The sequence below is a fragment of the Rhincodon typus genome, chromosome 19 (genome assembly GCF_021869965.1).
Source record: "Rhincodon typus isolate 14 chromosome 19, sRhiTyp1.1, whole genome shotgun sequence".
NCBI classification, from domain to species: domain Eukaryota; kingdom Metazoa; phylum Chordata; class Chondrichthyes; order Orectolobiformes; family Rhincodontidae; genus Rhincodon; species Rhincodon typus.
This window is the reverse complement of record NC_063350.1, coordinates 36,415,315-36,437,801: the sequence shown is the minus strand read 5'-3', so window position 1 is coordinate 36,437,801 and position 22,487 is coordinate 36,415,315. Positions and strand designations below refer to the sequence as shown.

The 22,487-nt window shown below is 42.8% G+C and overlaps 1 protein-coding gene across 1 annotated transcript in view; it reads left to right on the top strand.

Moving 5' to 3' along the window:
• Positions 1-18,154: 18,154 nt before the first annotated feature.
• Positions 18,155-22,487, top strand: part of LOC109912750 (opsin-5-like) — a 24,744-nt gene continuing 20,411 nt past the window's right edge. Inside the window, 2 exon segments of the mRNA XM_048608455.1 lie at positions 18,155-18,187; positions 18,908-18,998. Of these exon segments, the coding sequence (XP_048464412.1) occupies positions 18,155-18,187; positions 18,908-18,998 (124 nt within the window).

Below are 22,487 nucleotides of genomic sequence, written 5' to 3'. Positions count from 1 at the left end.
CTTTGATGCAATGTTCCAAGCTGAACCTAAAGCTAGACTGCAGGAACAGGAATATCTGTTCAAGGTATTGATCAGTAGACATTTAAAATTGGGACCTTTTGACTGCTTTATTTGTAAATCTTCTGTGGGAATGTGAGGATATGTTTCCATAGTTATGCAAGTATGTGAGAAAAAGAAGAAATATTCTAGGAAGAAAGCTTTTTCTTAAAAGAAGAGGTATTCTAAATTCATATGAGACATATATCATAGAGATGTAGCAACCTAACAAAATAATTCAGATTATTGAACGCATGAAGTTGCATGTTAAAAGAATTCATTGTATGCAAGCTTTAAAATGTTGTTGCTTAACAATGCTATAAGTACTATTTTTGTGAGGCTTTAGGTTACAGTATCAGTGAGAAATATTGACTTATTATTAACTCGGGTCATCTGTGCCATAAAAAAAGCATCATAAAGTGGCAAATATCACACAAATAAATCACATACCCATCAATGATGGATAAACTGCAGCAGCGGAACTGTGATAAACAGCAAGTAGGAATAAATTGATGTTTCCATGTTGGCAAGAGGTTGCTGGTGGGTTACTTCAAGGATGAGTGCTTGGGCCCCAGCTGTTCATGGGCTGTATCAATGCTTTGGATGTTGAGACCAAATGTCATATTTCTAAGTTAGTGGATAGTATTGAGGTTGCTTGGCTCGCCGAGCTGGTTTGTTGTTCCGCAGATGTTTCGTTACCATGCTTGGTAACATCCTCAGTGCAGCCTCTGATGAAGCGTCGGTGTGTTTTCCCGCCTGGTTTTTAAACTCTGGGGTCCATTGCGATGGATTGCCTCACTTCCGGGTTTCCTCCGTAGTGGAATGTATATGGGGTCGAGTTCAATGAGTTTATTAATAGCATGCTTCGTGGAGTGCCATGCTTCCAGGAATTCTCGTGCTTGTCTCTGCCTAGCCTGTCCCAGGAGCTTGGTGTTGTCCCAGTCGAAGTCGTGGTTCTCCTTGTCCATGTGGATTGAGATGAGTGAGTATTGGTCGTGTCTTTTTATAGCCAGCTGGTGTTCATGTACTCTTGTTGTTAGTTTCCTTCCTGTTTGTCCGATGTAGTGTTTCTTGCAGTCTCTGCAGGGGATCTTGTAGATGACATTGGTCCTGTCCATGGTGGGGAGTGGGTCTTTAGTTCGGGTGAGCACTTGTCGTAGGGTTGATGTGGGCTTGTCTGCCACTCTGATGCCCCGCGGTCATAGAAGTCTTGTGGTGAGTTCTGACGTGTTCCTGATGTAGGGTAGTTGTTTTAGTGCGAACACTATTTAAAAGGGCAACAACACACTGCAGCAACATGGAACTACGCCAAGAGGAGGAGGAATACCTCTTCCAAGAGTTCAAGGATAATGGATATCCAAAGAACTGGGTCAGGAGATGCCTACAGGAACAGCATCAGAAAGATTCTACACGCCCCGACACACTCATCACACTACCCTACATCAGGAACACATCAGAACTCACCACAAGACTTCTATGACCGCTGGGCATCAGAGTGGCACACAAGCCCACATCAACCCTACGACAAGTGCTCACCTGAACTAAAGACCCACTCCCTGCCATGGACAGGACCAATGTCATCTACAAGATCCCCTGCAGAGACTGCGAGAAACACTACATCGGACAAACAGGAAGGAAACTAACAACAAGAGTACATGAACACCAACTGGCTACAAAAAGACACGACCAATACTCACTCATCTCAATCCACATGGACAAGGAGAACCACAACTTCGACTGGGACAAAACACCAAGATCCTGGGACAGGCTAGGCAGAGACAAGCATGAGAATTCCTGGAAGCATGGCACTCCACGAAGCATGCTATTTATAAACTCATTGAACTCGACCCCATATACATTCCACTACGGAGGAAACCCGGAAGTGAGGCAATCCTTCACAACAGACCCCAGAGTTTAAAAACCAGGCGGGAAAACACACCGATGCTTCATCAGAGGCTGCACTGAGGATGTTACCAAGCACGGTAACGAAACGTCTGCGGAACAACAAACCAGCTCGGCGATCCAACCAACCTCAACACCCACAACCCGAGCTACAGATCTACTCCAAAACCTTATAGTGGATAATATAAATATTGGTGGGAATTTGTGCTGGTTTTTTTAAATTCATTCACAGGATGTGGGTGTCACTGGCCAGGCCAGCATTTATTATCTGTCCCTAATTGCCTAGAGGGTAGTTAAGTGTCAACCACATTGGTGTGTGTCAGGTTTTATATGTAGGCTAGACCAGAACATGTAAGGATAGCAGATTCCTCCTCCAAAGGAATTAATAAACTAGATGGCTTTTTCTGACAATTGGCAATTGTTTCATAGTTATCATTAGACTCTTAATTCTTAATGCGAGGATGATTCAAAGGGACTTCAACAGTTTGGACAGACTGAGTGAGTGGACAATAGATGGAATATGAAATGTAATATGGATAAGGGTGAAGTTATCCACTTTGGTAGGAGGAACAGAGATAATGGACTATTTCTCAATTGTTGAGAGATTGGAAAGTATTGATGTCCAAAAAGACCTGGGTAACCTTGTTTGTATGCCTCTAAAAATTAACATGCAGATCCAGATAGCAATAAGGAAGGTAAAAATAATGTTATCCATTATCGCAAAAGCATGTAAGCGCATGAGTAATGATATTTTGATTCAATTAAATAGGGCATTGGTGAGACTACACCTGGAGCTTTGTGTGCAGTTTTACTCCCTTATCTAAGGAAGGATTTGCTTTCCGTAAAGAGAATGTTGCAGTGGTTCACCAGATTAATTGTTGGGTTGGCAGGACTTTTCTATGAGGTGAGAATGATGAGACTCAAATTGTAATACTTACTGACACATATTATGATTTAGATCTTGGAGGGCAGAGGACAATTTCAAAGTTTGTGAATGAGACAATGTTAACTGTGAGGAGGACAACTGAGGATTCCAAAAAAAGGACAAGTTGGTGGAATGGGCGATAGGTGGAAGATGAAGTTCAATGCGCAGAAGTGTGAGGTGATTCATTTTGATAGGAAGAACATGGCCAGATAATACAAAATAAGGGGTACATGACTTCAGTGGGTACAGGAGCAGAGGAATCTGTGTGTATATGCGCAAAGATCATTGAAGATAGCAGGATAGATGGAGACACCACGTAATGAAGCATACAGTATCCTTAGCTTTATCCATCGAGACATAGAATACAAGAGCAAAGAGGTTATACTAAAACTGTACAAGACTCTTGTTACATTTCAGATGAAGTATTATGTGAAATTCTGGGTGCTACACTATAGGAAGGATATGAATGCATTGATGTGAATACAGAAGAAATTTATAAGGAATAGTGTTTACAGGGGTGAGAAACTTCCATTATGTGGAGAGATTGCAGAAGTTGAGACTGTTCTTGTTGGAGTGGACAAGTCAAAGATGAGATCTGACAGAAGTTTTCAAAATCTTGAGAGGCCTATATAGAACAGATAGGGATAATCAGTTCCTACTTGTAAAAGGATTGGGAATGAGACGACACAGATTTAAAACGGTTAGCAAATGTAATAAATGTGTTGTTAGAAAAATCTTTTTTTTACAAGTGGTTTGGGTCTGGAATGCACTGCCTGGAAGTTTGATGCAGGCAGGAAGAGGGCATTACGTAATTATTTAAATAGAAACAATTTACTTCTCATCAAAGCCCTTACTTACTTCATTTATGTACTATTTCCAATTCTCCTTACCTTACCAAGAAATTAGATGGTGCAAATTCCAGATGTAAATCAAAGCAGCTATCTGGAAACTGAAGCTCACCAATGGCTCATCCTGGCTATTATCAAATGCTTCTTCACAGCAACATCCTGCATGATCGATGGCCACCATCCTTGTCAACCCTTCACCTGTATAAATTGGCATAAGCCATCAGTCACCACAACATCACACCTGTTCTTGGAGCATCTGACATACCATTTTAATACTTTACCTTGAAACACAGGGAAACCTATGATATCTATGGTCTGCAAGGTCACTCTGCATGCAATCACATACATGCATCTCATTCATCTATACAGGATGCATCTAATGGCTCTTAGTTTGCTTTCTTACCTCTTATTCACTTGGCAATTTACTTGGAGACAAACACTGTCAGGTGCTTGGTCAATGACCTTCTCTCCAATAAAGTCAGAAGTGGGAATATTTGCTGACGATTCCACAGTGTTCAGTACCATTTGAAACTCCTGCAGTAATAAAAGAACTCATTTCCATTGCAGCAAGACCTGATTAATGTCCAGGCGTAGGCTGATAAGTGGCAAGGACATCTGGATCACACAAATGCCAGGCAATGGTTATCTCCAGCAAGGGAGAACCTGACCACTTCCTCTTGAAACTCAGTGGCATCAGTGAATCCTCCACTATCCACACCCTTGTGGGTTAGCATTGATCAGAGGTTAAACTGGAATTGCTACATAAACACTTTGATTATAAGACCAGTTCACAGAGTAGGTATTCTGTGACTAGTGACTTACTTTTTGAACACTGATCCTTTTCATCATCTACAAAGCATAACTCAGGAAGGTGATGGAATATTTTCCATATGACAGGATCATTGTAGCTCCAATAGCACTCAAGCAGGGTGACATAATCCAGGACAAAGCAATCTGCTTGAATCGCACTCCATCCACCCCTGTAAACATCTACAAGATGTAACAACTGGCCAAGGCTTCTTTGAAATAGTTTGTAAACATGTGACATCTGCCACCTGGAAGAATCAGGGCGATAGGTGAATGGGAAAATCACTATCTGCAAGTGCCTTCTAGGTTTGGCACAATGCAGATAAGAAAATCTGCCATTCCTTAGTTTGTTGAGGCCTTTGATCTCTGCACTGAGCAGCATTAGACATGTACTTGCACCACAAGATCAGAAAAAAACACTTCACCATGACAGCTCACCACCGCCTTCAGGGCAATTATGGAGGGACAATGACATCTCATGATGAAGCAAAACAAATCTCGGCCACTACCCCACAATTTCAACGAATGTTCGAGTCAACACAAGTATCTGGAGCAAAATTTCCTGTGAGGAACAGATGGCAATCTGGGGTTACGTCACTGGAGCAGGAGCTCAGGGAGGTAGAGGCGAACGGGGATACTCTCAGTGGTCGCTCAGCTTGAAGCAGCTCGGCAGTTCAGGGAAGTGAGCTTCTCCCTTGACTATCGGATAGCACCAACGATGTTCTGCAGTTGTCTTGATTAAAGTCGGGCTCCAGCCAAGTTTGCCTGAAAGCTTGTAAATCTTGTATACACATTGGTTCCTCAAGGCGGACACCCTCCTGTTAAGGTAAAAATTGACAGCAACTTTCTTCTGATGTCCTGATTTTTTAAAATTGAGTTTTCTTTAGAGCTCCTTTATTTCTGTTCTTTTACTAAAGCTAAATCTAGTAAAATAGATTTAGTAAAATCTGTTCAAAAACCCTCGTGAAATTCAATTTCCTGCTGTCGTTTTTATTGGATTTGTAAAGGATGAAATGATTGCATGGGGAAGACGAATAGATAGCAACAGCGAAAGGTTGTTATGTGAACTCTGAAACCGGATTGTCAATGTCCAAGAGAAACTGCTGGATCCTCGGTGTTAATACTGACTGACCATCATTTGATGAACGTACGGGGCTGGGAGAGGGGAGAAGGCGACTCTAATATCACAGAATATCATATCGGTGACATTTCGTTTCATATTGCACTCTGCAGTCGTTCAAGTCCAACGAAAATGGACGAGTTCTGATTTTTCTCCATGAACTGCAGATTCAAATTCGCCCACGGTGCCAAAATCAGCCAGAGGCGACCCGCTGCTGCCTTGTGCTTTAGTTGGAGTTAGACATGGGACCCAAGGGACAGGGGGAGACCAGTGTACTTTCGACTATCACTGTATTCTCAGGAACGGTTGGTTTGCGAAGGGAAAAGGCAATGAAAGCGGGAGAGGAGAAAGGCATTTGGAAATCACATAAAGATAATGCATAATGTGCCAAATTTGGCCTGAGAGCTGAACAGTCACAAAAGCAGAGCGGAATCACACGGGCTTACAGTGGGATATTAAAACATCATCATCTTAGGGGACACTTTTTTGAGGTGAGAGTAGAGAGACTTAAAAAAGATATGAGACAAATTTTCACCCAAAGGGTAATTTGCGTGTGGATTGAACTTCTTGAGGAAGTGGTGAATGTGGGTACACTTACAACGTTTAAAAGACATTTGGATAAGTACATGAATAGGAAAGGTTTGGAAGAATATTGGCCAGGAGCAGGCAGATGGGACTAGTTTAGTTTGGGATTATGTTGGGCATGGACTGGTTGGACCGAAGGGTCTGTTTTCGTGCTGTATGACTCTATGACACCCAGTATTTAACTAAATACTCTGTAGATAAATAACCCAGTTTACATTGTTCTCGATGTCCATCACGCATGGTGTCTCTAAAATGCTGATTTATTTCAGTTTCTTTGAATTTGTTATTGTGGGTGAGCATCGCTGGCAAAGTCCAGCATTAGTTGTTCATCCCTAATCATTCTGATGAGGTGCTTTTTGAATGACTGAACTTCATCTCCACCCACACCCACAGTGCTGCCAAGGAAGGGAGCTTCAGAGTTTTTACTGGCAACTGTGAAGGAAAAACAGTATTGTTCCAAGTCGAGTTAAACATGTTTTGGGGGTGGTGGTGTTCTCATGTATTTGCTGTCCATGACCTTCTATAGAGTAGGCATCTTAGGTTTCAAAGGTACTGTAGAAAGAGGCTTGGCTGTAGTGCATCTTGAAGATGATACACGCTGTTGGCTGATGGTGGATGAAGTGAATGTTTAAAAGCATTCACACACACCTTCATTTTAGATGGTGTTTATCTTGTGTGCTTTTGAAGTCCACTCATCTAGGAAAATGCCACTTATTCCATCACAATCTTCAGTTGTACCATTAGATGGTAGGCAGACATTGGGGAAATAGTAGATGACTTACCTGCTGCAAAATTCCTAGCCACTGACCTGTTCATACAGTGACATTACTAATCAATTTTGATATACTTCAAAACAGTGCATTTTAATACTTGCACATTAATAGTCAAATCAGTAATATTTCCCATTATACAGCCCAATTCATACATTAAAAAAAACTGTTTTCTTTTCTAGCCGGACCCAAAACGTTAACTCTGTTTTTTCCTTCACAGATGCTACCAGACCTGCTGAGCTTTTCCAGCAACTTTGTTTTTGTTTTCTTTTCTAGTTTGAAAGACACTGGGATTTACTTTTCTTTTGTTCCTCCCCATTTGCATTCAAAAACAGGGCTATAGCAGTCCAGAAGTAAATGGATTGTCTATATTTTGCAAGATCCTGCTCTTACAGCTGGCTATATCTCTTGCTGATATACATCCTGGCAGCGAGAGCACCAATCAGGGGCCCAATTGTGAGGACAAGAAAGTGAACAAGATTTAGATCGGGATGCCATGGGATTTTATGTAGAACCTGACACCATTAAGGACAGATGGGTCTGTGGGGGCGAGTAAGTAAATATTAAGAATAGAATTTTTGACCTTAATGTGCCTAGTTTAAACGGTGTCATGTTTAGGTGTGGGTGTGTAGTATAGCCTTGAGATGGGAATCTATCATTGATTATACCCATGAGAGTATATCCTTCAATTTTGACTATGATTTGAATTTAACTACCACCAAAAATGGTCTTGATATCGAGTGGCAGACCATTTAAATGGTTAATGAATAAAGGCTTTGTATACAGGTTTACAGTTATATACTCAGTGTCCCCTGTTAAGTTAGTCTATTTTTATCCATTTGTGGAATATGAGTATTGCTGGCATTTGTTGCACATTCCTAGTTGCCCTCGGGAACGTGGCAGTGAACTCTCTGTTGAACTGCTGCAACTGATTTGACGTAGGGAGACTAACAATGCCATTAGGGAGGGAGTTCCAGGATTTTGACCCATTGACATTGAAGGAACGGTGATATATTTCCAAGTCTTGATGGTGAGTGGGGCTTGGAAGTGAACAAGCAGGTAATGGTGTTCCCATGTATCTGCTGCCCTTGTGCTTCAAGATGGATGCAGCTGTGGGTTGGAAGATTCTGTTTAAGAAGCTTTAGTGGATTTCTGCAGATTTCTTGTAGATGCTACACATTACTGCTACTGAGTGTCAGTGGTGGAGGGAGTGAATATTTGTGGTCATGGTGCCAATCAAGAGGGTTCCTTGATGGTGTCAAGCTTCTTGAATGTTTTTGGCGCTGCACTCATCCAGGCAAATGGGGAGTATTCCATTACAACCCTGCCTTGTGCCTTGTAGATCGTGGACAAGCACTGGGGAATCAGGAACTGAGTTACTTGCTGCAGGGTTCCTAGCCTTCGGCCCACTGTGATTTCTTGTGGTGTTAGCCATATTGGTAATGTTTAAAGGTGTGAACTCAGAGACCATCAGGATGGGTGATGCCACGGTTGCTAAAAATTTGTAACTGGATGAGGAAGACAGTTGTGATGTGCAGCAGCAAGGTCACACTGTTTTCAAGCTGAGGGGCTTAACAGACTGGCAGACAAAAAGGAGATAGAAAAGATGGTGAATAGTAGACAGTGCAGTGGAGAATGGATCATGTTTGCAGGAGGCACCATCCACCAAATAGGGCTGTACAGACAAAACCTCAGCTTCCTCAATCTCCCAGAGGTGCAGTATTTGCACAAGCTCAGATTACCAGGTACTCATGAAGATCTGTAGCCTTCTAGAAGAAGGAACTGCTCATTGCTGAGCCTTATGGCTATGAATAATCAGTCAAAGTGAAAACCATAGTTGCCTTCAGTTTATTATTCACTGGTTTCTTCCAGAACCAGAAACCTATTAAGAAACTCCTAGTGAGCTGCACATAAGTGCATAGACGCTCAGATCTGGCAGGGCTGTTCATTCTGTCTACTTTCCCTGTAAAAGCAATGCCAGAATGGCCAGGGAGTTGGACATGAACCTGTGGCCAGATGCCAACTGTTATGACCAGTTCCTGGGCAAGTTTCCCCAAGTTATTACAGTTTCAGACGAGATACTCCAAATTGTAAAGCTGTCATTGAGGACGGATGAACAGGCTCTCCTTCCTTATTAACCTACCCCCTCAGTCGGTAGTGACAAGGTTAATTTACAAAGGATCTTGTTCCTTGTGGATACCTGTCTCCTAGATCCAAATTAATCCATGTTTTAAAAGGAACCAATTTAACCAGGCTTTCTTCAATTAACAAAGAGATGGTTTATTGGTCACTAAACACAAGAAGAAATAAAAACACCACACACACGCATGCACATTAGAAATGAGAAGGAAATCAAAAGGAAATAAAAACATTAAAAGATATATGGGTCAATCTCTGGGTCATTCATAGAGAATAGATAATGGGATATTGATAACAAAGTGTGGAGCTGGAGGAACACAGCAGGCCAGGCAGCATCAGAGGAGCAGGAAAGCTGATGTTTCGGGTCAGACCCTTCTTCAGAAAAAGGGTCTGAAAAATGGTCCCGACCCAAAACGTCAGCTTTCCTCTTCCTCTGATGCTGCCTGGTCTGTCGTGTTCCTCCAGCTCTACACTATGTTGTCTCTGACTCCAGCATCAGCAGTTCTTACTATCTCAATGGGATATTGATAGTTGAGCAGTCAATTCGAAGGTGCTTTGATTTGCATGTTGAAATTCTTTTGTCTTGGTTCTTTTTGACTGTGCCTGGCTGGCTGCACTCAAAGTATCCTCTCTTGTCCTGATTAATTTTGACAAGCTTGCTGGCTTCTCACACTTGGAGTCTATGTCAGGTAAAGGTGATAGTGGGTGGTTTGTTGGCTATGTCCTTCATAGCACACTAGCACTCAAATCCAGCCAGTACACACAAGCACCTCAGCCTAGATAAGTACCTCAGCTCACACTTTTTCCCAATAGCACATACAGTCTATGGTTCAATTGGCTTTTAAGCCCCATTATAGAGTCATATAGCATGGAAACAGACCCTTCGTTTCAACTAGTCCATGCCGAACATAAACCCAAACTAAATAATCCCATCTGTTTGCTCCTGGCCAATATCCCTCCAAACCTTTCTTCTTCATGTACCTATCCAAATGTCTTTTAAACACTGTAATTGTATTCGCATCCACTACTTCCTCAGGAAGTTCATTCCACGTACAAACTACCCACTGTGTAAAAAATTTTATGTGTTCTTGCATATTCTTGAAAGAGGAAGGCAGGAATAATGTTTCTCACACAGACATCACAGGTACTGTTTCTGAGGCATGCAACTGAGGATCAGCACTATTTGGTGGAGAGTTAAAACTCGAGAGATATTTTTGTCAATCAGAGATTGCATATGAGGGTAAGTTAATAAATTAGTCAAATAAAAGATATCATAGCTTGTTTTAAGTATTTCAGAAAATCAATTGCTGAAACTATTAACTTCAAAGTAAGCGCAGAAATTATGGATATATTCAGACTGTGTTTTAGCTTTGCGACATACTGGGAATGGGAGAGTCTGGTAGCAAATGGGAAACTTGGAGGTAAGCACAGCACATCATTATATGGCTTTCTAGCTCCTCCTCTGTATGACCATATTACCTCCACTTTCCTGAACAAATTCTGTCAGTGTACATGATGCACTTTCAAATTTATTATTTAATGGGCCCCTCCAAACATGCACTTTGATGGAGTTTGAGGTTAGAAGTAAAACAGTATCAGCAGAATGGAGTATAAGGGCTGCACTTTGCTTTAGTGAAACTTTCTTGGATGTGCATCTTGGGGCTGAAAAGGCCTGCTAGGTTAACCTGCTCTTTACTGAGGGGAGGGAGAAGGCAAGCTGCTCATAAAGTCAACAGCAGCAATGTGGTACTATATTGTAAAATGTAACAAGCTGCTGTACTGCTGCAAAAGCAGCTGATAAAGTAGGTGTGTTCTCCTGGCCAGTTTTTTATATCTCCCAAAGGGCCCATTATGAAGGGAAGTCAAGTCAGGAATGAGTGATGTTGTTATCTTATTCAGTGATGGAAGAAGCAACGCAGCCAGCATGTTCACACCAGTCAAGTGTAACCTCCATCAGAGCAGATATATTCACCTCAGTGGGGCCTTGTGCCTGCTTTGGTGAGCAACACGTTGTGGCCAGGATGAGAGAAGAGACGGATGTGGTCAGATCCCTCAGAGGATGGAGTACAAACACAGCCATGTCCAGCTAGACAGAGATACAAAGCCTTGGCAGTCACCCATTGACATGTCTTCCTGGAGGAGCAGAAGCACATGTTGCCATCCCGTGATCTAATGCAGAGTCTTGGGAAAGAATGGAGGGTCCATCCATAATATGTGTGCTGCTGTGCCTCAGGCATTAGAGTTAATCAACCACTGAACAATTTTGTGGAGAGCATATGTAGCATTGAAGTGAGTGGATGCAGGACCAATGCACAAACAAGAGCAGGATATATGTCACATTCTGCAGCATGACATGGTTGATGGCACTGATGCATAATGGTATATGGACAGGGATCACAGGCATGTCTCAGCTGAGGCTTCTCTCTCCTGGTCGAGGGCCATTTGAAATATCTGAGGCAGGCAATAATGAAGTGCAGGTCAGTCGCCTCATGGGACATATCTTTCTCTACAGAACACTGCACTCCTTTATCTGAGGTATTGTCAGTGCAGGAAGGCTGAGTGACTGCTGCTAACCCTGCATCAGTGCAGGCAGGACAGCCTTTTGCCGCACTGGCACCTCCTCAATGAAGGTGACTGCAAGAAGATTTCAGCCACATCCCCACACGTGAACAGCCTGCCTCCTCCTCAGCTACAGTGCAGCTACAAGCGGAGAGTGTCACATTGATAGTTTCACTTTATGGTTCAGTTGGATGACTTTCATAGTGGAAGCAATCAGTTAAATGACTTAAGTTTAATGAAAAGTGCTTAGTTGGATCCGAACATGTTTGATTATAATGATGGATGGTTTTCCGATACACAAGTGATAAATTGGGTGATACATCTTGGATTTGCACCCTCCCAGAGAAAAGTGTGTTTATGATTTCATTATAATTAATCAGGAAAAGTTAGACAATTAAACACATATCCTAACTCCTGAGTAACTATTAAACTGACTCCACAATTAGCCCACACACCCAAAACTGCACCACTCTTAGACCACTTACACCCCTAACCCCGCAGACCCTGACCTGAGGCCCTTGGCCCACAACCTGACACCACCATAAGGATCACATCCACCATCCTGCTGACCCCACAACACTCACTCACACTGTCCACCTCAGATATCATCCCTTCCCCCCAGGTATGAGCTATCCATCTCAGGGACCCAACACCTACCCCTGAGGAGTGTGCCATGGGATCGCACACCCACCCTTCAGAACGCAACATCTCCTGCATCCTGACACCCAAACCCGATCCCTGCACCCCAAGCGCTGTGTGGGACTTGATTTCCCCCTTCCCTTTCTTCAGAGGGAGTCCTGAGCATAATCTCCTGTATACACTTTGTTTTTTCCTTTTTCTTTCATAAAAAGAAGGGCTAGACAGGCAATCTGGATGAGATTACAGCTGCATGGAAAATCCCTTCCATTGAGTTTGTGTCAGTAAGAGCTGGAATTTGTTTTTCTCTCTCTCTCTCTGTCTTTCTCTGCCTATTTGTCTTAGTTTCTCAGAATACAAAGCCCAGTCAAAAGGCAAATTTGGAAGGCACCCTGATACTGAGAATTCATTAAGATGGGTAGGTTCCACTAAACCATTAAATAGTTGTGGTGTCAAGTTAAGAATCTAATGCCTCAAGGACTGTAAGGACTTGTTTACTGTTCAACATCCATTCTCCCTGTCTGTACCAGACACTTCCCCTTTTAAACCTTTTCTTCATTTGTGTGATTATTTAATGCTATGTTTTTATTATTATTTTTCTTGAGATTAGTAGGTAATACCAATCCTCTTCCTTTCACTGAAGAAAAATCTTAATTGGCTTCGTAATTTTCTAGCAAGCTACATTTTAATTGAAGTGTGTTGGCTACCTGCTAAAAGGAAGCAGACATTTTGTTGTAATAGATCCGGAGCAGTTTAAAGAGAAGGGAGCCAATTTCCTCTCCTCACTTTGTCGCAATAGGTTTGATCTCGGTCTTAACAGCCATTTCTTCAGTGAATAATCCTTGTGCCCCTGCAATCCATCCAAGAGCATGAATAGCTGGGGCACCTGCAATTACCTAATGATGGCTACTGGCCTGATACTGTGTACAGATCCAGAAGAATTGCTTCTTATACTTGTGTACTGGAATTCCTTCCTGTTTATAATGTCCCCTAGCTGCTGTTCTTGAGACTTGTTGGCTACAGGAGTGCATTTGAAAAGCCCTTGCAGCTGATGGAGTCCAGTGATGAAGGCAAATCCCACTGCCCTTTATACCTACATGACCTAACCAATGGTGAATTCTCTGAAATTCAATGTCCTTTCAATTAGGGCAGAAATGAGCTTCAGTCTGTTGAGATGGACAGATGATTCAAGATGCTAGTGAGGCCTTCTCATTTTGAATTTCCTCTACCCTAGAGAAAAAAGACCTTTGCTGTTCACCTTATCTACCTTATGCCCCTCATGATTTTACAAACCTGTATAAGGTCACCTCTCAACTTCTTACACTCCAGTGAAACAAGTCCCAGCCTATTCAGCTCCTCCCATAACTCAAACCCTTCAGTCTCGGCAACATTGTTGTAAATCTTTTCTGCACCCTCTCCAATTTAATAATGTCCTTCCTATAGCAGGGTGACCAGAACTGTACTCCAAAAGTGGCCTTATCAGCATCCTATACAATCACAACATGACGTCCCAAATCCTATACTCAACAGTCTGAGCAATGAAAGCAAGAGTGCTAAATGCCTTCTTAATTTACAAATATTTGGAAAGGCAAGGATTGATTAGGGATAGTCAGCATGGCATTGTGTGTGTGGGAAATCATATCTCACGAACTCGACTGAGTTTTTTGAAGAAGTAAAAAAGAGGATTGTTGCGGGCGTTGTTAGATGCGATCTATATGGACTTCAGTAAGGCTTTTGACAAGTTTCCTCACGGTAGGCTAGTTAACAAGGTTAGATCACATGGAATAGAGGAAGAACTATCTATCTGGATACAGAACTGGCTCGAAGATAGAAGACAGAGAGCGGTAGTGGAAAGTTGTTTTCAGATTGGAGACCTGTGACCAGTGGTGTGCCACAAGGATCAGTGCTGGTTCCACTGCTTTTCATCACTTATATAAATGATTTGAACATAGGAGGTATGGTTAGTAAGTTTGCAGATGACACCAAAGTTGGAGGTGTAGTGGACAGCGAAGAAAGTTACTTCAGAGTACAACGGGATTTTGATCAGATGGGTCAATGGGCCGAGGAGTGGCAGATGAAGTTTAATTTAGATAAATGTGAGGTGTTACATTTTAGAAAGACAAATTAGGGCTGGACTTATACACTTAATAGTAAGACCCTGGGAAGTATTGCTGAACAAAGAGACCTTGAAGTGCAGGTTCGTAGATTCTTTAAAGTGGAATCACAGATAGTGAGGAAGGTGTTTGGTATGCTTGCCTTTATTGGTCAGTGCATTAAGTATAGGAGTTGGGGAGGTCATGTTGCAGTTGTGCAGGACATTGGTTAGGCCACTATTGGAATATTGCATGCAGTTCTAATCTCCCTGCTGTAGGAAGGATATTGTGAACCTTGAAAGGGTTTAGAAAAGATTTACAAGGATGTTGCCAGGATTGGAGGGTTTGATCTATAGGGAGAGGCTGAAGAGACTGGGGCTGTTTTTCCTGGAGAGTCGAAGGCTGAGGATTGACCTTATAGAGGTTTATAAAATCACAAGGAACATGGATAGGATAAATATACAAAGTCTTTTCCCAGGAGTGGGTGAGTCCAAAACTAGCGTGCATTGGTTTAAGATGAGAGAGGAAAACTTCCAAAGGGACCTAAGGAGCAACTTTTTCACACAGAGGGTGATGCGTGCATGGATGAGCTGCCAGAGGAAGTGATGGAGACTGGTACGATTACAATAGTTAAAAAGCATCTGGATGGGTACATGAACAGGAAGGGTTTAGAGGCATATGGGCCAAATGCTGGCAAATGGGACTAGATTAATTTAGGATATCTGGTCGGTATGGACGAGTTGGGCTTTCTGTGCTGCATATCACTATGCCACTATGACTCTATAATGCCTTCTACCTGTGATGCAACTTTCAAAGAATTATGTACCTGCACCCCTAGGTCTCTCTGTTTGACAACATTACCCAGGACCTTACCATAACTGTGTAAGTCCCTCCCTTGTTCATCTTATTAACATGCAACACCTCACATTTACCCAAATTAAACTCCATCTGCCACTCTTCATCCCACTGGTCCAATCAATCAAGATCTCTTTTTAATCTTAGATAACCTTCTTCACTGTCCATTATACCACCAATTTGGTGTCATCTGCTAACTTACTAACCATGCTTCCTAAATTCTCATCCAAGTCATTGATACAAATGATAAACAACAGTGGGTCCAGCACTGATTCCAGCATAACACCGCTGATCACAGCCCTTCAGTCTGAAAAATAACCCACTATTAGCAATCCCTGATGATTAGCTGAGGTTTACTTATTCCTCATTTTTGCTAACATCAAATGTGATATACCAGTTGACACATTTGCTTGAAACTCCTCTTCCCCCCTTTTAGTTGATGTGTTAATGGTTTGGCGTAAATAAGTTAGATTTCTGCCAGAATAATGGTGAAATTTCAGGTAATTCTGTACAAAAACTTCCAATCTATAATCTCAAAATCCTGCACATCCATCATTTTGTATGTTGGTTAAAAAAAAGACTGAGGGAAGATTTTTAGCCTCATTCCACAGAAAGAGGAAAGTATAAAATGACTAAGCTTCTAGCGCAACTGCGCACCTCATTCCCTCTCTTCTGAATGAGGGTCACTGGACCCGTAACATTAACTGTGCTTTCTCTACACAGATGCTGCTAGACCTGCTCAGTTTTTCCAGCAATTTCTGCTTCTCCTTCTGATTTCCATCATCTGCAGTTCTTCATTTTTATCTCATTCCCTCTTGTCTTCTGAGAGCGGCATTCACACAACCATCCAACTGGGACCAGCCCCTCCACCTTTGAGGAAGAAGACACAGATCCTTCAAATGATGCACTGGCAAGGTTTACTTCATGTACCTACTATCAGCTCATGTATTCTCGCTGTGGTATGTATTTTATTTAGATTAGACTGGAGAGCACTCACTGCAACATCTCCAAATTTCCCGAGGGGGAAATGCCCCAGGGCTCTGGCAATTAGAGGACAGCTGGAGACCAGGCACCTGCTCAGCCCCAGGCAAGGCTGGACCCTGTGGTATTGGGTCATTAATAATTTCATTAAAATAGAAAAACAGACACAGGAGCAACATGCAGGTTTGTTGAATGCAATTGGGAAACTGGATTGAAGGTTGGCGGAATCCACCCAATGCTCTCAGTACCATGTTGACTCTGGCATGTGAGCATTTGGCTGTCTCCATGGACAAATCGGTGGCTGCTATGGAGAGCCAGGTCCAGCAGAATGCTCATCGGCTGCCAGAAATGCATACAGACATGCACTCCCATCACTTTGGCCATTGGCAGCTAACACCAGCCACAAAGCATTGGTGGATGGGCAACCTTGATCTCACTGTAGATGCCCTTTCCTAACAATGATACAAGGTGATGCCAGTAAACATCCAGCCAGAGGAGGAACCACATACTTCTCCCTAGAAGTTTCCTCTCAGGACATTCCAAAGGTGCCTGTTCCTTCAACCTACCATTAACCTCACCCTGTGCAAGTTCAAGCCAAGGAAGCAGTACCTGGCTCTGGTCAGGACACCATATTTGGGCCTCCTAGCAACAAATGCCCACAGGGTCCTCTATGCAAAATTCATATGTCAATACACTCCACCATAATGCAGGCTCTCTCTTCCCCAGCTGCAGACCTGTAGAGTGAACTAGTTGTAATGGGAGGGCAAGGAAAATTAAAATATTCTAAGGACACAGAAATGACATGCATGATAATTCATTGTACATAAAATAAGGATAATGGCACTTTAACTCATCACCTGTCTGATTGGCTGTTATTAGTTGCAGGTACAAGAATGAAGCTACAAAGGCTACCCTTCTATTAGCATCATAGAATGTTAGAAACCTGTATGAAGGAGTGCTACTCTTTCCCTAATGCCCATCATAACATAGCATAACATCTTGTTATTGTTGAATGTGGGAGAATCAGATGTTGTAAAGCTTTCAAACAGTTGTTAATGTCAACTTTTATTAAACAGCAGGAAAGATGTAGGAAAAAGAAAGACAAAAATGCTGCATTTGTTTTTGGGACTAAAGAAGGGCTGCGAGCCTTTCAAACAACAACAAAATTACAGTTAATGAATGATCACTTCACCTAACTCAGATCTATTGGAAGCGGGTGTCAATTCAGTTCTGTCTGGCTTGTTGCATGTGACATTGCATTGGTTTATCACGGTGAAGGTGGTGTTTCTCCTGCTCAAAGTCATCATCTTTCTCCTCAGGATATTGCTGCAACTCTCCTAGCTCTTCAACATCCTCCACATGCCTTTCTTCCTGCTCCAGTTGTGCAGAGAACAGCATGCAAGGCATCTCCAGACCTATCCAAGCATTAGAAACTCATCTCAAAGAAGCCTATTAGCTGTTCCATGTTGGACCCGATTGAATAATGGGCTGCATTGTACCTAAGCTCCACCTGAGTATGGCGTTGTCTAACAATGTCATCACCCACAGTCATAGAGGGCAGCCCTTATCAGGCAGTCTTCCTTATCAGGCATCCAGCTCTTGAAACAAAGCAGGGACCTAAGACTTAGCAAAATATGGGCATCAAATTATCTGGTGCAGTGTCCAAGATGTGGTACTGATGATCACAATGCCACATCTCTACAGCAATGACAAAATATAACCAGGTCATCAAACTTCTTCAGGATTACTCAGTCCTGATGGAGGCTTTTGGCCTGAAACGTTGACTTCCCAGTTCCTTAGATGCCGTCTGACCTGCGGTGCTTTACCAGCTGCACATTCTTCAGGATCATGACAGGGTCACCATCACGACAAAACAATTCAAGTTCTTAAGCCCAAACATGGTACTTATGGCAGGAAAGCAAGAAATTGCTGTAAGTATTGACCCATCAACACATTCTGGAGGTGAAGTCCATTATGGGTAATAGCAACAAATGCATAATCACAAATTTGTGAACTATTTTACGTTACTTTCTTTCTAAAGTCAGGCAGTTTGTGAAATAGGATGCTATTATGCTTTTGTCCACATGGCCCAAGATGAACTTCACACCCTTTAGGTTTATTTCCTCTGTTACTTTAACAGGATGACTGCACACATCACGGGTCTTATTTTTCTTTTATATTCACCGAAGGTATGCTCAGTTCCTTGGGCAGAAATGAGAAAAAAGTAGCCAGATACCTATTTATCATTCACATTCCTTGGGGATATTTGAGGTTTAATAGACAGGAGGTTAGGTGGGCTACATCACACGCTACATCAACTACATCACGTTAACTACATCTAACACACTACCTCCGATCAAAAATAATAAAATGTCCCCCAAACAATTCCAAGTAGAAGCAACACAAGCACTCCTGCTACATGCTGTTATCTGGTTAAATGATAATCAGAACACCCAGGATTGTAAAAGAACATTTATATTCCATGTGCTTTAGAGTTAAAAGGGCTGAGTGAAGATAATTGAAACATTTACTGTCTAACTTTTCCTCAGTAATTAGTATAACTTTTCTTGAGTAATTCGTTAATATTCATAAGGGGTTGAAGCCGTATTGGAATAACTAATTACTTAAAAATATGTAACCTTCCTTTACAGATGAGAAATACTAGCGATGAGACTAACATCATTTTGTCATCTATATCGAAGGAGGAAGACATTATGTTTGGAGTAATTTATTCCCTGTTTGGTAAGAGGCAGTTAATGCCAAAATGAGCTACGTTGGGCATTTTGTATACTCTGTTAATTCTACTGATGTGGAATTTAAATGATTGGATTAGCAAGGGGAATAAAAATGGATAAATCATTTCATTCAAAACTTGAACTGGTCCAAATTTTTAGGTGACAATGAAATAAGACATGTAGCCTCTCTTTGATGGAGAATTTAGTGACCCCTTCATAGTCACATAATTCTCTAACGCCAATCCACACTGTTCCTCTCTGTACACTCTTTTGAATACAATATATTAAATTATGTCGATTAAAGCAAATGAGCAAAATTAATGAGCAATAATCCCTTAAAGGAGCAAGCGAACAAAATGAAAAGTTCCAATGCAACTTAATTTTTAAACTAAAATTTGATTGTGGGGTGAGACAATACATTCCACTTGATGCCGATCAGTCATGGAAAACCTCAAGAGTGCCAATGAATGCTATAGGTTCCCTCTCCAGGGACATTGACATAACCACAGAAGAGAGGCGGGAATCGAATCAAACAGCCCCAACCACGGTGCGCTGTCTGGACCTGTTATTGGCCAGGCCCAGTACCCACTCATGAGGCAGTCGTCTAATTTGCTTGCAACCCCTCTGCACCAGATGTCCAACGATCAGGAGTATGGAGCTCAGATGTGAGCAAAACACCAGAAGCAGTCCCCTCAAATAGTGAAATAGGGACTGCAATTGGGCATAGCCTATGTGTATATGAAACATGGAGGCTACAGAAGATGCAAGGCTACAGAAAATACAAGCAGCCGGGGAGTCTGTGAACAACCTTAACCTAACAATTGCATGGCACTGCTGCATGCTTGTTTCTCCTATATATATATATATATATATATAGACAGATTTAATTAATGAATTAGCACTTATTTATGTTTTGCTTCAGTTACTTGATATTAATACCCATCAACTGTTTACTGAATTCATTTGCCTTTAACAGATATTTTCTCTTTTAAATAAAACCTTTGATGTCATATGAACAATCTTAAAAAATACTAATGAAACCAAAAAAAAGAAAATTATTACACAAGTAAACTTTAACATCAGCAGTGAATAAAGGATCCCCTGTTCTCTTTTCTTCCTTTAAACAATGAAAATCATAACATGCTTAACTACAAAACAATATAGGCAAAAAATGATTTCCCTCATTCTCATTCTTTATTATAACAGGAGGGCATCCCTTTTCAAGGACATCCATAAAGTTCTTGGAGTGAACACTTCATTTCTCTTCATTTTGTGCAACAGTCTGACAAATGGTGAAGTGCATCAACCACTTTATTTTAGAAATTTTTTTTCAACGTTTCCTTCACATTAGCAAGATCAATCCTCAACACTTTCGCAACAGCACTGTTTGTTGAATGAATAAGGTCTCAAAGAGAAGAGCTTGCACAGAAAATTCTATAGCCAAACCACTCTCAAATTGACCCATGTACAGAACTTACTTGAGAGTATTAGAAAGTACACTCCCCATATCTAATGCTTCCACTAGCACCAGTGTTTCAGCAGTTAAGGTGCTTTTAACTACCATTTTTATTTTATCAGTTTCCCAGGCTAATGGACAAAATTTACATTTCTTTCTCACCAAGATTATAGTAAAACGTGTAATGCTAGAATATCCACCTGGAAGATTGTTATGTGAAGCATAGCTAAAAAGGATATGGTATCTTTTGGATTACCCAATGCGGGAAATTTGAGTGTGCATTTTTCGAAATTTAATTTTTTTCATGTTTTGTTTGCTCTCAGAACTTCTTCATCAGTAGGAACTGCAGATGCTGGAGAATCTGAGACAACAAGGTGCAGGGCTGGATGAACACAGCAGGCCAAGCAGCATCATAGGAGCAGAGAGGCTGACGTTTCGGGCCTAGACCCTTCATCAGAAAAGGGGGAGGGGAAGGGGGTTTTGAAATAAATAGGGAGAGAGTGGAGAGGAAACAAACAGGTCGAAGAGGCGGGGATGGAGCCAGTAAAGGTGAGTGTAGGTAGGGAGTTAGGAAGGGGATAGGTCAGTCCAGGGAGGACGGACAGGTCAAGGGGGCGGGATGAGGTTGGTCGGTAGGAGATGGAGGTGCGGCTTGAGGTGGGAGGAGGGGATAGGTGGGAGGAAGAACAGGTTAGGGAGGCAGGGACGAGCTGGACTGGTTTTGGGATGCGGTAGGGGGAGGGGAGATTTTGAAACTTGTGAAATCCACATTGATACCATTAGGCTGCAGGGTTCCCAAGCGGAATATGAGTTGCTGTTCCTGCAACCTTCGAGTGGCATCATTGTGGCACTGCAGGAGGCCCAGGATGGACATGTCGTCTGAGGAATGGGAGGGGGAGTTGAAATGGTTCGTGACTGGGAGGTGCAGTTGTTTATTGCGAACCGGGCGTAGGTGTTCTGCAAAGCGGTCCCCGAGCCTCCGCTTAACGTGCAGCCCTCCGCTCCCTCCGCTCCAATCCCAACTTCACCATAAAACCCGCGGACAAGGGAGGCGCAGTTGTAGTATGGCGCACTGACCTCTACATCGCCGAGGCCAGACGCCAACTCTCCGACACCTCCTCCTACTGCCCCCTTGATCATGACCCCATCCCTGAGCACCAAACCATCATCTCCCAAACCATCCACAACCTCATCACCTCAGGTGACCTCCCACCCACGGCCTCCAACCTCATCGTTCCCCAACCTCGCACTGCCCGCTTCTATCTCCTTCCCAAAATCCACAAACCTGAATGCCCTGGTCGACCCATTGTCTCCGCCTGCTCCTGCCCCACCGAACTGATCTCCAACTATCTAGACTCCATTTTCTCCCCCTTGGTCCAGGAACTCCCTACCTATGTCCGTGACACCACCCACGCCCTCCACCTCCTCCAGAACTTCCAATTCCCCGGTCCCCAACACCTCATCTTTACCATGGACGTCCAGTCCCTCTACACCTGCATTCCCCATGCAGATGGCCTTAAGGCCCTCCGCTTCTTCCTGTCCCGCAGGCCCGACCAGTCCCCCTCCACTGATACCCTCATCCGCTTAGCCGAACTCGTCCTCACACTCAACAACTTCTCTTTCAATTCCTCCCACTTCCTACAGACAAAGGGGGTAGCCATGGGTACCCGCATGGGCCCAAGCTACGCCTGCCTCTTTGTAGGTTACGTGGAACAATCCCTCTTCCGTACCTACACCGGCCCTAAACCCCACCTCTTCCTCCGTTAGATTGATGACTGTATCGGCGCCGCCTCGTGCTCCCACGAGGAGCTCGAACAGTTCATCCACTTCACTAACACCTTCCACCCCAACCTTAAGTTTACCTGGACCATCTCTAACACCTGTCTCCCCTTCCTGGACCTCTCTGTCTCCATATCGGGCAACCACCTAGAAACCGATATTCATTTCAAGCCCACCGACTCCCACAGCTACCTAGAATACTCCTCCTCCCACCCACCTTCCTGCAAAAATGCTATCCCCTATTCCCAATTCCTTCGCCTC